The sequence below is a fragment of the Euleptes europaea genome, chromosome 18 (genome assembly GCF_029931775.1).
Source record: "Euleptes europaea isolate rEulEur1 chromosome 18, rEulEur1.hap1, whole genome shotgun sequence".
NCBI classification, from domain to species: domain Eukaryota; kingdom Metazoa; phylum Chordata; class Lepidosauria; order Squamata; family Sphaerodactylidae; genus Euleptes; species Euleptes europaea.
The window spans coordinates 28410786-28426948 of NC_079329.1; the positions used below are offsets into that span (position 1 = coordinate 28410786).

At 46.3% G+C, this 16163-nt stretch overlaps 1 protein-coding gene across 1 annotated transcript in view; it reads right to left on the reverse strand.

The window, feature by feature from the left end:
- The window catches only part of LOC130489781 (signal transducer and activator of transcription 5B), a 68916-nt gene that overhangs the window by 11480 nt on the left and 41273 nt on the right, over nucleotides 1-16163 (reverse strand). The window contains exons 2-11 of the mRNA XM_056863570.1: nucleotides 14203-14340; nucleotides 8874-9030; nucleotides 7767-7856; nucleotides 7427-7601; nucleotides 5676-5806; nucleotides 5426-5577; nucleotides 3285-3440; nucleotides 1842-2021; nucleotides 1287-1374; nucleotides 1-48 (exon numbers count right to left, since the gene is read on the reverse strand). The exon at nucleotides 1-48 is cut by the window's left edge and continues 375 nt beyond it. Of these exons, the coding sequence (XP_056719548.1) occupies nucleotides 1-48; nucleotides 1287-1374; nucleotides 1842-2021; nucleotides 3285-3440; nucleotides 5426-5577; nucleotides 5676-5806; nucleotides 7427-7601; nucleotides 7767-7856; nucleotides 8874-9030; nucleotides 14203-14330 (1305 nt within the window). The 5' untranslated portion in view covers nucleotides 14331-14340. The remainder of the gene's footprint in view (nucleotides 49-1286; nucleotides 1375-1841; nucleotides 2022-3284; nucleotides 3441-5425; nucleotides 5578-5675; nucleotides 5807-7426; nucleotides 7602-7766; nucleotides 7857-8873; nucleotides 9031-14202; nucleotides 14341-16163) is intronic.

Genomic DNA, 16163 nt, shown 5'->3' on the forward strand with positions numbered 1-16163 from the left:
CACTGACTCGGCGCCGCGCCGGTCCGAACGCTTGATCCGCTTCAGCGACTGCGTGGTGAGGTGGGATGAGGGTGACAGGCACGGGGAGGGGGAAGAGGAGAGATTGTCAAAGGCCTGGAAGAAATATGAAGTACCTGGGAACAGGTGGGGGCGACTAAATATGCTTGAACTCAAATATATAGCTAGGCCAATTTGCGGATGGAAAAAGTAGATTGCCGACTTTGGTCTGACTGGAGATTCTGGGTGCAAATAAGGATTTCCATTAAGGGCTGTGGCAGTGGAGGATGGAAGGAGCCATATACAGCCCTGAGGGAAGAGCAGAGAAATAGGGAAGGGGACAAGACGTTTTAAAAAAAGATACAAAACCAGTTTCAGAGAGTAGCCGTGTTGGTCTGCGGTAGAACAGCCAGATTCAAGTCTAGTAGCACCGTAAAGACCAACAGGATTTTTGGGCAAACGGAGCTCTGGCTCTCAAAAGCTTATACCTAGGGCTGCCAGGTGCCTGTTAACGGCAAGCAATTGCCCACCAATTAACAGGCTTGCCCGCCGCCCCTCAGCTGACCGGCGGGGGAAACAGGCCAGCTAAAGGATGGCACAATAATGTCCCTTCCAAGGTAAACCTGGAAGCGACAGGGACGCTCTAGCACGTCTCATTAAAACCGCCTATGGAAATCATAGAAGCTAAAATGACTAAACTGAGGCTATCGTATTTTGGTCACGTCATGAGACGACAAGAGTCACTGGAAAAGACCGTCATGATAGGAAAAGTTGAGGGCAGCAGGAAAAGAGGAAGACCCAACAAGAGATGGATTGACTCAATAAAGGAAGCCACAGCCTTCAATTTGCAAGATCTGAGCAAGGCTGTCAAAGATTTTGGAGGACTTTCATTCATAGGGTCGCCATGAGTCGGAAGCGACTTGACGGCACTTAACACACACACACACACACACACACACATGGAAATCATAGAGTTTTTGGAGGAATATGCTAGAGCGCCCCAGTCACTTCTGGGTTGAGAGGGCCGCTCTAGCACATTCCTCTGAAAACTCTATGGCTTCCACAGAGTTTTTAGGGACGTGCTAGAGCATCCTGTCACTTCTGGGTTTACCCTGGAAGGGACATTATTGGGTGTGCACACTGTGCGCTTGCAAATCGGCCCCCCTCCAAATCTCCCGCAGATGGCAAGGGGGGGGACTAGTAATATGCTTTTCAGCAGGGGAAAAAAAAGAAACATGTGGAACTGGAAAAACAAGGGTAGGATTCAATATCGGCATCCTATCGCTCACCATGTTGCGGAAGTGTGCGCTCAGCGTTCCAGTTGCCTGGTGATATTCCATCACACAGCAGTTGTTCAAGATATCACCACTGCTCTCGCTGCCAAAGGAACACAATAGAAGTTAGCAGAATATAAGCCAGTTTACCATGGGAGGCTCAGCACCTTCCTACTAAAGTTTATCAGGTGCAGAACTAAAGTAATATGCACCCAATAGAGACTCTGGGTTCTTGTTCATGTTTTAACAAAAAGCTCACTTATTAACTTAAGAGTTCGCTAACTATTCTAACCAAAGAAACATACAAATATCAGGACTGTAAGTTGGCTTTCTTTTTGGTAGCATGCCTGCCACCCCCAACAAAGCTTTGGTTAAGCGACAACGTCTTGGAACCATTCACCAACACTCTAATTCCTTGGGAGAAAGCTGAGAGACCAGACTAAGTTAACAGAATCAGGCTGACTGCTTATTTCGTCATTTAATTGCTACAGCCTTCTCTGGCTAAGTCACTCAGTCTTCCCTGCCATATGCAATCCAGGGGGTGGAGGATGGGGTGGATGGGTGACATACTTGCGGGTGCTCTCGTTCTTGAGCAGGGCTTTGGCCTGCTGCTCGCTGATTATGGTGGCCTTCACTTGAGGGGGGTTCATGTGCACGTTTAACTTCCCACCGACCAGAAGCCGCACTGTGGCTGCAAACTTGGTTTGGGTTTTCAGCACCTGGGGAGGCTGCTTTTCGATAATGAAGGTGCTGGGGAGGGGAGAGAGAAACAGAAGGAGCAGTTAGTACACTGAGGGATTGGAAAGAATTCCCCTGACATAACTAGTTGTTGCCACTCAGGGTTCCCGAGCTCTCTTGTTATGCTTCTGGCAAGAGTGCTGAAATTCATGAGGACTCCTTCGCATGAGACAGGAAACGAGGGTCTGCTGCTCTCCAAGGATAACACTACAACATTAGCAGGGAAGCTGCATGTCTGCAAGAGCCAGTGTGGTGTAGTGGTTAAGAGCGGCGGATTCTAATCTGGAGAACCAGGTTCGATTCCCACTCCTCCACATGAAGACTGCTGGGTGACCTTGGGCTAGTCACAGTTCTCTCCGAACTCTCAGCCTCACCTACCTCACAAGGTGTCTGTTGTGGGGAGGGGAAGGGAAGGCGATTGTAAGCCGCTTTGAGACTCCTTAAAGGTAGAGAAAATTTGGGTATAAAAACCAACTCTTCTTCTTCTACTACTGTGGCTTGGAGCCTAGAATGAGCTCTGTGCACGCTAACTAGTCTCTGCCCTGAAGTGTGCTTACTCTTGTGCTTGCGCTTCCTTTCATCTGTCTAGGATGATCATCTGCTGTTTGCAGAGCAGGGCCAGGGTTTTCAGTAAGCCCTTGCACAAACGGAAGAGCTGGCAGAAGAGAAAGAAAGCTGCATGGCAGACACTATTTAGCCACAGGGAACTTTTGCTCTTAAGATCTAAGCCTGTTGTTTCTTTTGAAGGAGACCATGAATACAAGCATGGACAACCCCATATTAGGTCAAAATACACAAATGACAAAATGTCATTCTTGCTTAAACAGAGACTCGAATTTCCTCAGTCATTACAATCTCTAACAGCGCTACAGGGCACACTTTTTGGAAATTTTACTCGGCTGCTCTTAACATGTTTTATCAAACTATAACCTTGAACCAACATCAGTTAATTTTCGCTTTTAAAATATCTGTTTACCTGTTTGAACCTCTGACCTCCTTCACCATCCAGTATGTGTAACTACTAATTCTGTTGATTTATGACCGGATTCTGATCTGCCTGTTCTACATCAACTCATGCCACTCATGTGGAGGAGTGGGGAATCAAACCCGGTTCCTCAGATTAGAGTCTGCTACTCTTAACCACTGCATCACCCTGGTTCTCAGAGCTGAGTGCTATTGATCTGGTATCTATTTCCCAACTCTAGGCCACCCATCCTCACACTCTTCCCAGAAAAAGCTCTTTCAGCAAAGATGCCCCATCCCCAGGTGGATTACCTAGTGACCAGGGCAGAAATGATGTCAGTGATAGTGCTGTTGAGCTCTGCCAGCATCTCCTCAATAGGCCCGGGAATGGGTAGCTGTTGGCACAGGTGTTCGGCACGACGCACTTGCTGCCGGTTCTGGCAAATGATCTCGGCCAGCTTCTCACACCTGGGGAGAGAAGAAGTAGTCTGGAAGCTATAGTAGAGAGGTGGCCAATCCAGAAGGCGTTTCCCAGGTATGCTCAGGTGGCTGCCAAAACATCCTCACCACAACCATGCGTTGGATAAAGTATATGTGTGCATAGGGGCACTACAAAGAAAAAGTGTGGATAAGGGGCACCGCTTCCAGCTACCACCACTATCTAGATTCCAGTGGGCGTTTATTCCTTATCTCACAATCCCTTGTCTCCAAAAATCACCATTACTGTAATCTGGTCTGGATTTAAGGTTGGTCCCACACCAGCCTTTTAGTGTGGAATTGCCACAGTTAATCAATGGACAATCCAAATGACACTGTAGTTGGTTAACTACATTGCGGAATTTTCTGAATTGTGCTTCCATCTTGTTTTTTTTAACAAAACAAAATTGTAGCACCAGGCTGTCTCATTCAGCCACTCAAAATGCTACCGAGGTTTCTCCTGTCAACGTTTATTGGCTTAATTAACTACTCCTGGCTCTTTGGGGAATTCATAAATCAATTGAAAATTACCTGCTCTTGCTTTCTTGGGGGCAGAAGGCATTTAAGTATGGGTTTTGCACTTCGTAGTCAGGGAAAACCATTAACATTAAAAAGAAATTAGGGTCGTTATTTTGTAATCATAAAATGGAGAAGGGCTGAATATTGTAAGTCACCCTGGGGAGAAAAGTGGGGTATAAGTGAAGTAAATAAAAGAGATTATGAGCAATGACCTTGACTGTCTACAAAATGAAAATCGCTCTTTCAGCCTGTTTATTAATGAGTGCCATGGGAATCTGCCAGCTGGGAGAAAAGAAGTAGTAATCAGGCTGAAAACAAAGGTAAAATATCTGGCCTGTGGGAATGTGTTGTGTGTGTGTGTGTTTTTTTTTTACAGAAAATAAATTTTGGGGAGCACTGAAAAAACTCTTACATACTTTTTCTTTTGGAATGAACAAAACATGCCAAGGCTGCACTTGGTGCAACTTCTGGAAACTCTCTCTGTATCACTTCAGTACCTGGCGTATTTGCAGTATTGCTTGTAGAAAACTAACAATGCCATCCTAAGTAGAATTACACCTGTCTAAGCCCACTGACTTCAATGGGCTTAGAAGGGTGTAAATCTGTTTTGGATGACGCTGTAAAGCATTTTTTAAAATTACATTAGCATGCCAATTAGTATAATTTCATATGCTAACTAAGTTATACGTTATGTATTTTCTGTTGTTAAAGCAACAGATTTAAGGTCCCCCCCTCCCCGCGTGCTGTAAAGCTTTCTGGAAATTTTATATCTCTTAGTGCAGTGCCCTTTCTCAGTTCTGCTGAAAGTAGGAAAGGGGATTCTTTAAGCAGTTGCAAGGAGGTAGCACCCCGGTACCAACCGGGCTCACCCACATCCACCCGCTAGCTACGGCAGGATACTAAGTAAGTTGCACTTCAATGCTGCCTTGCAATAATGCTATAAAAAGAAATGTGATACAGTAGTGCAATCCTTTCAAATTATTTTATATATTAACTGCATGCCACCATAATTGTGCTTTTATTTGATTACCTGATTGTGATTGCAGTTTATTTTTATGGGCGATGCTGTAAAGACCAACTGCTGAATCAACAATACATGTAACCTGAATCTGCGTTAACACTGGGACTGCAGGACAGAAAAGGAGACAGTGACGGATGTTACTGTACCATGCACAAAACTCTGCGGCCTTACAGGCAGACCGATTGTGACGAGGGACAAGATGGAAGTCCGCAACTCTCCATGGGAAACATCTGAGAAGGCAGAATTGGGCTCCTCTGGGGTAGCTGTGTTAGTCAAGTGAGCTCTGACTCACGAAAGCCCATACGGGAACAAATGCTGTTAGTCCTTAAAGAGCCACTATTTGGCTCGGTTCAGACACAAAGCATGCGGGTCAGCTGGGAGAAGCCATCCCCTCTTCTGCCCTCTGTTCCCTCTCCACCACACCATGGCTACCCACCAGGCTTGCAGGCCGTCTAAAGGGCCCTCGGGGGGGCCACCGTTCCCCGCTAGCTGCTGCCGCCTTTTCCACTGGATCAACTCGTCGTCTAGGATGATCGTCTGCTGTTTGCGGAGCAGGGCCAGGGTCTGCTGGTGCTTTTCAGCCAGCTCCTGAAGGAGGAGGAGATTGGCTCGTTAGAGGGCAGGGGCACAAGGCTGAACTGGGAGAGGGGAAAGGGAACAGAGGGTCGGGAGCTGGGAGTGCTCACCACGCGATACTGCTGTAGCGTCTGAGCCTCGCGGTGCAACCACGCTTCCAACGATGACTTCTTCTGCTGCAAAGTGGGCTCCCGGGCCATGCGCTCCTGGGGGCTCAGCTGGGAAAGCTGAGTGTACTGGGCTGGGAGGGGGGAAGGAGAAAGAATTAAGCTCCACCGTGGCAACCTAAACTGCCTCTCACACCCAATTATGTCAGAAATGGATGCCTTCTATCCACTCTTCAGCCGCAATGTCAGAATTGTGGAAGAGACCAATGTAGCTAAGGCCAGAGCACATTTAAGAAACCTGTATGCCCCCCCTCCAGACCTACTGGAGGCCAGTTTACAACCACAACAATCAAACAAAACCAATCAGGACAGGAAAACAAATCAACGAAGCAAACGACTAATAAAGGCAGAGTATCCCTTATCCTGACATCCCATATCTGGACTGATCCAAAAACCAGACCCTTCAAGCCAACCGAGCCGGAATCCGTGCTGCCTGCTTTCAATGTTTCCTCTCACTTAAAAAAATAAAATACAGTGTACACTGCATCATAGGTGGAGACTGAAAGCCTCCCGTTGTTAGTTTGTTTGTTGATGCTCTTGTTTAACAGCTGATACAGGTATTCTGGTGAGATGGCTACACCTTTGCTTTCTGATGGTTCAATGTACACAAAATTATTAAAAATACTGTTTAAAATTACATTCAGGCTATGTGTATAAAGTGTATATAAAACGTAAATGAATTTGGGTCCCATTCCCAAGGTATTTCATTATGTATATGCAAAAATTCCACTACACGGAAAGATCCAAAATACAGAACACTTCTGGTCCCAAGCAGTCCAGATAAAAGATACTCAAACCGTAGTAAATATCTTGAAATGCAAAGAAACATTTCTCCTAATAATTCTGACTAATTTAAAAAGAGGATATGATGTGTCGCAACAACAGAAAATTTGGCAAACATTTATTGTCAAAACTTCATAATTTATATGTTTGTGGGCTTCCTAGAGGCACCTGGTTGGCCACTGTTTGGACAGACTGCTGGACTTGATGGGCCTTGTGTTTTCTTATGCTTTCTTTTCTTATGTACTTATAACTTTATAATATAAACTGTCTTGTTTTTGGGGAAAACAGTTCCATAAGAACAATCCTAGCCAACTAAAAAGGCACATAAATCAAAATAGTCTGAAATGACATTGATAAAATTGTCCTCAGGCTCGGAGCAGACCATGAAACCCCCGAAAAGAAACCCATTAGTCCAAAGCCTGGATAGATGTTTTGGCTTAGCACTTAAAGGAACATAAAGTAGGTGCAGGTGATCCTTAGTGGGAGGGCATTCCAAAGGAGAGAATTAAAAGGTAAAGTGTGCTACCAAAGTGCAACCCACTCATGGTGACCTCATGAAGTTTCCGTATCTCATGGGTTTTTTTCAAAGCAAGAGATAAGCAGAGGTGGTTTGTTGCCTTCCTGGACCCAGCAGCCCCAGTCTTCCTTGGTGGTCTCTCCTCCAAGTACCTATCTGGAATAGCTTCTGAGCTCTGATGAGAGCAGGCTAGTCTGGGCTATCAGGGCTGCTGGAGGACAGATGCCGCCATAGAAAAACCCTGTCTCTGGTCACCACCTGGCTTACTTCTTCAGGGGGAGGTACAGAGAGCAGGGACTGGAGAAGAGAACCTTTGCTGACAGGTTGGACAATGTGGGAGGAGGAAGACTGAGTATTATCCCACTCGCCTCTCCCCTCCAGCCCCGATGCACACCTTGTAGGCGAAGGCTCTCCTGGTACTGGATAATGAAGTATTCCTGTGTCTGCTGAAGCTTTTTCAGCTGGCTCTCGGTGTCCTGAGTGACCAAGCGCAGCTCCTCGAAGGTCTGGTTGATTTGCAAGTGCTTCTGGGAGAGGGCATCGGCCGGACTGCTAACTTGGGAGAGGCTCTGAGGAAAACAGGCGAAAAGAAGGGATGATAAGAGGGTGGAACTGTCACGCGAAGAAGACAACGGCTCCAGAGCTACTTCTGGCACACCTGGATAAGCTTCCATGCAGCAGAAAAAATTTCACGTAGACCCTCCCGCCCTTCCCAACGGATATGCCATACTCACATCTGTGGCTTCTCGCACCAAGCGCTGCTCGTGGTAGAGGATGTGTCGGATGCAGCGGACCAGCTCCATAGGGCAACGCTCGTACGTGCTCTAAGCAGAAAGAAAGAGCGGATGACCTGAGACTTTGGGACAGGAGGTGCGTGGAGGAGCCACCTGAATAACCATCTTCCTCTCCTGGTATACCCCCACAAGAATGTTACGTTCAGTTGATCATAATCTGTTGGTGGTCCCTGGCCCTAGGAGTGCGCGGCTGTCCTCGATGAGAGCCAGGACTAGTGGAATGCTCTGCCTAGTAACATCAGGGCCCTGCGGGACCTTAAAAGAGTTCCGCAGGGCCTGTAAGACAGAGCTATTCCGCCAGGCCTACAACTGAGGGTAGCCGCAGGTGTCATCTGTGCTGGCCTCCATACCACCCCCCTTTCTTCATCATTGACTCTGCACTGGCATTGATTTGAGAGGGCCCTGCCTGCTTACAGCCTTCCAGGGAGTGATTACGGTACAGTGCACCATCTATGGCTTTAGCAGTAATAAGATTATGGGAGCATGTTTTTATTGTTCTTAACTGTTTTATTGATATATTTATATTGAAGTCGTGTTTGATTTTTATGGTTGTCGCCTGCCCTGAGCCTAGCCTTGGCCAACGACGGCGGGCTATAAATGAGATAGACAGACAGACAGACAGACAGACAGATAGACGGACGGACAGACGGATGATAGATGGATTGATAGATATAGATGATAGACAGATGATAGATAGATAGATAGATAGATAGATAGATAGATAGATAGATAGATAGATAGATAGATAGACAGACAGACAGACAGACAGATAGATGGATGGATAGATGGACAGATGATAGATGGATTGATAGATTGATAGATTGATAGATTGATAGATTGACAGACAGACAGATAGATAGATAGATAGATAGATAGATAGATGGATAGATGGATGGATGGATGGATGGAAGGATGGAAGGATGGATGGTTGGAAGGATGGATGGTTGGAAGGATGGATGGATGGATGGATGGAGCACCTGAATAACATCCATCAGCTGTCCCCAAAATTTATACTCCCTTCTCTCCTTCCCCACTGCTGGCACCTACCTGCAGCTGGGTGGCATAGTGGCCCAGCTTGATCTTCAGAAGGAAGCCGTCCTCGCCCACCTGGTGCTCGGCCTTCTTCTGCAACTCTTGGATCAGCCCCTCTAGCAGCTGCGTGGCTTTGGCGCCCTCCTGGGGGTTGTCCATGTCGATGGAGTCCCTGCCAGTTAAGGGCACACAAGGAGTGCACGTGAGTTCCCACTTCTGCCCGTGTGCCCCTATCCCAAAAGAAGGCAGAGAGCAGCAAGTTTTGCCACCTCTTGGACTTTCAGATGAAGGCCAGACATCCTAGACCACCCTACAACAAATACAGCCAGTGTGGTTTAGTGGTTAAGAGCAGTGGTTTGGACCAGTGGACTTTGATCTGGAGAACAGGGTTTGATTCCCCCACTCCTCCAGATGAGCGGCGGAGACTAATCTGGTGAACTGGATTTGTTTCCCCACTCCTAATACATGAAGCCATCTTGGGTGACCTTGGGCGAGTCACAGTTCTCTTAGAGCTCTCTCAGCCCCACCTACCTCACAGGGTGTCTGTTGCGGGGAGGGGAAGGGAAGGTGATTGTAAGCCGGTTTGATTCTCCCTTAAGAGGTAGAGAAAGTCGGCATATAAAAACCAATTATTCTTTTTGCCGACAAGTCACAGTGAACTAATGGTGGGGTCTTCAAGGCAAGAGATATCAGAGAGGTGGTTTTGCCATTGCCTGCCTCCATGTCACACCCTTGGTATTCCTTGGAGGTCTCCCATCCAAATACTTGCCAGGGTCGAGACTGAGAGTGTGTGAATGACCCAAGGTCACCCGGCAAGTTTCCACGGCAGAGTGGGGATTCGAACCTGTGTTTCCCAGACCCTAGTCCAACACCTTAACCATTACACCATGCTAGCTCTCTACAACCACTAATAGGGAGGCACCAAAAGTTAACCCTTTATGGCAGGGAGGGCAACTCAGGCCACATTCAAATGTCACAGTGGATTTTTCTCCTGTGCATGCAGCCTGGCTCCCTTTTGCCTTTGCAATGCAGAAGGCAGGACACCTATATCAGCAAATCAAATGCTGGGTTGTTAAGCGTGCTTCCGCCTCCTGAGATCCAGGTGGGCTGTCTGCTTTTTTTAATCACCTGAAAAGCTGCATATACATTAATAGTTCATGAAAATGTAGTGTTCACGGAACATGTCACGTCCACCAGTTGCCTTGTCATAAGCTTGTGGCTATGTCCCGTTCCATGGGCAGCTATCAGGGTTGGTAAAGGCTACTTAACCTGAGGAGAATCTTTTGGAAGGATCATTGGATAAATATACGGCTGCAGCACAAACGTGTTGGATACAGAAGAGCATTGGCCGCATCACATCGCTGCAACGACCTTCCTTGGCTTGGAAACTGTGATGTATTAGATATGAACATTTGCAGCATCGTTTCTCCAGAAAAATAGAAAAATTGTTTGTCACAATTGGATATTTGGTATGGTGTATATTGGTTGTTGGTGACTTTAGTACTGTTTACTGTTTTGTGTGTGGTTTGATAACAGAGCACGTATTTATTGTATGCTTGGCCCCACTGCTGGTTTTGTGTTCAACATTGTCACAAGACCACAGCAGGCAAAAGGAACCAGAGAGCAACAAATGACAAAAACCACACTTGGAATACTGGTCACACCTAAAAAAAGGATATTGCAGAGCTTGAGAAGGTGCAGAAAAGAGCAACCAAAATGATCAGGGGGCTAGAGCAACTGCCCTATGAGGAGCGGTTAAAATGCTGAGGGCTGTTTAGCTTGGAAAGAAGGCGGCTAAGGGGAGACATGATAGAGGTCTATAAAATTATGCATGGTATGGAGAAAGTGGACAGGGAGAAGCTTTTCTTCCTCTCTCATAATACTAGAATGCGGGGTCATCTGCTGAAGCTGGAAGGTGAGAGATTCCAAACAGATAAAAGTATTTCTTCACCAAATGCATAGTTAAATTATGGAACTCCCTGCCCCAGGATGTGGTGATGGCAGCCAACTTGGAAGACTTTAAGAGGGGAGTGGACGTGTTCATGGAGGAGAGGGCTATCCGTGGCTACTAGTCATAATGAATACCAGTCATGATGCATACCTATTCCCTCTAGTATCAGAGGAGCATGCCTATTATATTAGGTGCTGTGGAACACAGGCAGGATAATGCTGCTGAAGCAGTCTTGTTTGTGGGCCTCCTAGAGGCGCCTGGTTAGCCACTGTGTGAACAGACTGCTGGGCTTGATGGGCCTTGGTCTGATCCAGCAGGGCTTTTCTTATGTTCATGTTCTTAAACGCCTTTTGTTCCACTTGAACAGCTGCTGGAATAGCCACGTTCTGCTGCCTGTGTAGACATAGCAACAAAAAGACCACGATGGCCTCCCTCGGATGCGATAACTAAAAAGGCCCCATATGTTGTGCCCGTCTGCCCAATAGCAAGGGACACACGGGAAGGCATCTGAAACTGATCTGAATGTTTGGTCTCATTGGAAGAGGCAGCTGATTGTTGGAAGTGTTCCAAGGTAGAGGCCCCTTTCCATGAGGCCCTACAGAACTAGAGATGCTTAACTCTAGGGCAGTGATGGCGAACCTTTTAGAGACCGAGTGCCCAAACTGCACCCCAAAACCCACTTATTTATCGGCAAGTGCCAACATGGCAATTTAACCTGAATACTGAGGTTTTAGTTTAGAAAAAAACAACTCATACATTAACATCTTTTGTCTTAAAAGAAAAACACAATAACAGAGCTTTCAATGATACAAACAACTTTTTATGGAAAGGTAAAAGTTTACATTTGGCATGCTTTTGAACAATCTAGTCCAGCTCCTGTATCTCACAGTGGCCCACATCTATAATAAGGAGGTAGCACATACCCATCAGGGCTAGTAACCCGTGATGGATCCCCTCTTAAAGGCATCTAGGCTAGATGCCATCACCACATCCTGTGGCAAGGAGTTCCACAGGTTAATTACATGCTGGGTAAGTGGGTGTTCCTCTTTTATTGAGCAGAAGGAGAGTAACTGGTCCTCCGCACCCCAGCAGTGTCTTTTCTGGTGGCTGTCTGCTGATGTTTTTTGCTTCTTTTACACTGTGAACCCCTTAGGGACAGGGAGCAGTTAGAAAAGTGAAATATAAATACTGTCAATAATAGTAATACTGTGCAAGATTGCATTTATTTTTTTATTAAGCCAGCAGTATCCTAGTTGGATGGCTGCATCATGCTGTATTTCATGAACACTCACGGCTATGTGAAATTCTGCAAGCACTTCTTTTCCAATAGGATTGGAGAAGCAATTCTGTGGTTTACCTTTAAGATCATATAAAAATGTTGATCATATAAAAGATCATATAAAAGTTTTGTGTGACTTTCTAAAAAGCAAATCAAAACAACAAAGCTTTTAAGCAGCTGGCTACACAGTAGGATTCTTAGGTTCAAGAGTTTGGCAAAAGCGTAGAAAGTTACAAAAATGTTACCCGTTCCAAAAGCGATGATGCACATCAGTTCAGCATTCAATAAATGTTCCAAAAGTTCTGTTTGGCATATCCCTGCCCCAGGAATCAGAGGGATTCATGGTATCCGACATGCTGTCCGCGTGTCCAGACCACCATACGCACAGTTGTGTGTGTTCCTCTTTTATTTTCCAGGATCTCAGGGTGGGGGGAGTTCAAACCTCACTGAGATTCTGGAGATGCCAGCTGACCGAAGATCGATGACATCCAGCTTGCAACAGAAAATACCAAGGTGACAAATGCTTACAGAGCAGATCACCTGGGGCTCCCTGAGGCAGGACCATTTGTTACTACGACAACAAGTGGCCCGGCGGATGGGGGAAGAACTTGCATTTTTTACCAACGTTAATTGAGCTGCATCCTGGAAGGCCAAAGGCCTGGACCAAAGATTTTTCAGCAACAAGGAATTGGAGGGGGGGTCCCATTTCCTTGACACGCCTTACCCCAGACAGGGGAGGGAGGAAGCACTCACATTGGGCTGCTGGGCAGAGGGGCGGGTGATGTGAGAAATGCCCTCAGGCATGAGTGGAGAGGGGAAGGGGAGCAGCCCGGCCCCGCGTCCCTCTGGCTTTCTAGTAACGAACTCAGGCGAACTCTGTGCTGGGGCGATGGTGTGCGTGCCCACAGAGAGGGCTCTGAGTGCCCAATCTGGCACGCGTGCCATAGGTTCGCCACCACGGCTCTAGGGGAAAAGAACATTTTCAAAGAAGGCATGCTCTCCAACATGCTATTTAACACTCCCAAAAACCAAAACCAAATGGAAAGCTTCTTAAGAACATAAGAAGAGCCCTACTGGATCAGACCCAGTGGTCCATCTAGTCCAGCATCACGTGTCACAGAGTGGCCAACCAGTTACTCTGGAGGGCCAACGACAGGGCATAGCAGCCGAGGCCTTTCCCCGATGTTGTCTCCTGGCACTGGTACTCCAGGGGCTCAAGAACAAGCAGGCACTGACAATGGTCTCCAGTGACCAACACACAATTGTAAGCGGTTCCAGAAGCAGCATGGTGGGCATCGAAGGAATCACGAGCAAGCCCTCAAAAACTGGGGTTAGATCAGGGACTACTTGGGAGGCCCAGCAAGCAGGCAGGCACCTTGCCTAGAAAACCTAGGGGGCTTTGGAGCAGGAGAGAGTCAGAACAAAGGGCTTGTGGCGTTTACTATCTTCCCTGTGACCTCCATCCCACCCTACCCTATGGCAAGGCTAAAGAGGCAGCCTTGACCTATTACACTGCTTGATGTATACACATCCCTAAGAGCCCGACATGCAACAGAAGGTGAGACATGGAAGCCACGTTCTAGTATATAAGAAATAAATAAACATACAGGGAGCTTCACTATACTGTGTGTGTTAAGTGCCGTCAAGTCGCTTCCGACTCATGGCGAAATGAATGAAAGTCCTCCAAAATGTCCTATCTTTGACAGCCTTGCTCAGATCTTGCAAATTGAAGGCTGTGGCTTCCTTTATTGAGTCAAACTATACTAGAAGGGCTTTTATACATTTTTTACTGTTCTTTATGATATAATTATATTATCAGGATGTGTGCTAAATTATAACTATATTACTGACCACTGAGGAAGGCCTTCTTAGGCCGAAATGCGTCTGGTCCTTTTTTGGATCCTACTTTGGTCAATGTAAGATTGTACATCACAGGTGTTCATGTTTGCATACACTGAATGTGAAAGTCTTGCCTATGCTAGAGTCCTATGTTTTTAACTTGAATGTGCGCCTTGTTAAAATTTGTATATTTGTAATTTTAGCATTTTTCAGCTCAACCTCTTCGGTTTGGAAAAAGGCTGAATAGGCAGCCTTGGATACCCAAGCTCACCTACCATGGTTGGCTCTCAATCCACTGTGAAAGGTAATGGCGGACCTCAATGGGGAAGTGCTGTCCATAAAGGGCCTGCATCTGCCGCAGGGCGTCCCCCTGCAGCTGCTGCGCTTGGATCCACACTGCCATGGCTCAGGACCTGCTGAGAGACAGAGAGACGCTTGTTAAAAGAAGAGGATTCTATCTGCATGCTTGCCTGTTCTCAGCCTGTGCCTTCTCCGGAGACACCACAGTAGTTAATGGAGCAAGAGATTCCCACTAGGGTAAAACCTGACGTTTTTATGACCCCTTCCTCATATAACATGCCTGATAATGCTCAATGGCAGACACTAAGAGATACCAGGATTCCTTTGGCTACACTAGATTGTTTTTTTATCCTGCCTTTTTCTTCCCCGTCACCTAAAAAAAAAATGGGATAAGGAATGAGGGCAGCACAGGGCTCAAGTGTTGCAGTGACTTCTTTCCAAGTTAAAAATGCATAAAGGTGGACTGGAATGAAGAAGTCATTGCTCTGTCTCCCCACCCCCAAAATGGGAATTTTAAATTGTGGAACTCCCTGCCCCAGGATGTGGAGATGGCTGCCAACTTGGGAGGCTTTAAGAGGGGAGAGGACATGTTCATGGAGGAGAGGGCTATCCATGGCTACTAGTCAAAATGGCTACTAGTCATGATACCCTAGAGGTTCTGAGAAGCAAGCCAGAAATCCTGACTGCTGGCAAGGGTAGCTACGCTTCCCAATGGTCTATCCCATCCAACACCGAAGCCTTATGTTAGGATACTGCACTACGCAATGCAAAGTGCTCCTTCATCCCAAAGAGCAGGTTGTGGTTTTGCATTGCGGGAAGCAAGCTGTGGCCGCTCAGGATAAAAAGCAGGCTGCAAACCCTCAGGCGCATTTACCATTGTGCATGTGCCCTACACTGAGTCCTGGCAATGAACATCTCTGGGCCAGAAAGGTGTTCAGAAAATGGTAAAGGTTTACCAATCATAAGCGTTGCAGAGAAAATCCTTTGGTCACTAAAGGCAGGGGGAAGGAGAAAGTGGGAGCTGTAGCCTCATCAAATTGATTCCTCCGCGGATACACATACACACTGCACCAAGTTGCAAGAAGAAGCTTGAGGCTATCACTGAGCTTCTGCAAAAAGTGACTTAGGTGCATTTTAGAAACTTCAACGTCTGCTGTGAACATGCTGTAGCATACCATAATCCTTTACTTTCAGAACAATTCTTCCTTAATTAATTTGCTGTTTGCCTTACTGCACTGGACTTCTGCTTAACGCATGAGGCTAGAATGTCTGACCACCCTCATCCATCATCCATAGCAACAATGCGAACCATCCAAGTCTCTAACATAGAGAGCCACACCTGATTTATGATCTCGGGCCTCTCTTTGCTCAAGCCCAGCCTCCCCAGGCCCTTCAGTAACAGTCTGCATTAAAAATTAAGAACATTCTTTTCTTTCACTGCATCTGAGGAAGTTAGTTCTGACTCACAAAAGCTCATGCCGGAATAAACGCTGTTACTCTTTAAGGTGCCCCTTCTTTTTTGCTTGGCTACAAGGGATTAACAGGGATACCCCTGTGCTCCAAGCAGGCTTGAAGCAGCTGGCTTGGTTTAGAAGGATCTTCTAAATGGGGGGGGGGGGCTGACTGTGGCTTTTCAGCGGGGAAGGGAAAGCACAGGTTCATATAAGCTAATATATTGTATACAGACATATAAGCTAATATATTGAATTTTTATGAAATGTGGCATGATTTCATTTCATACACAAACCAGAAAGAAATTCAACATGCATCTAAACCGTTTCAAAGATTATGGAAAATAAATTAAAATTATAATGACCCTTCCTCTTCTTTTCATTTTTAAATGTATTAAACACCTATGCTGTTATTGTACTCCTTTTATACCTGTAATCAAAAGTAAAAGTAAAAAGTTTATATATTTCAAGTTTATATACACACA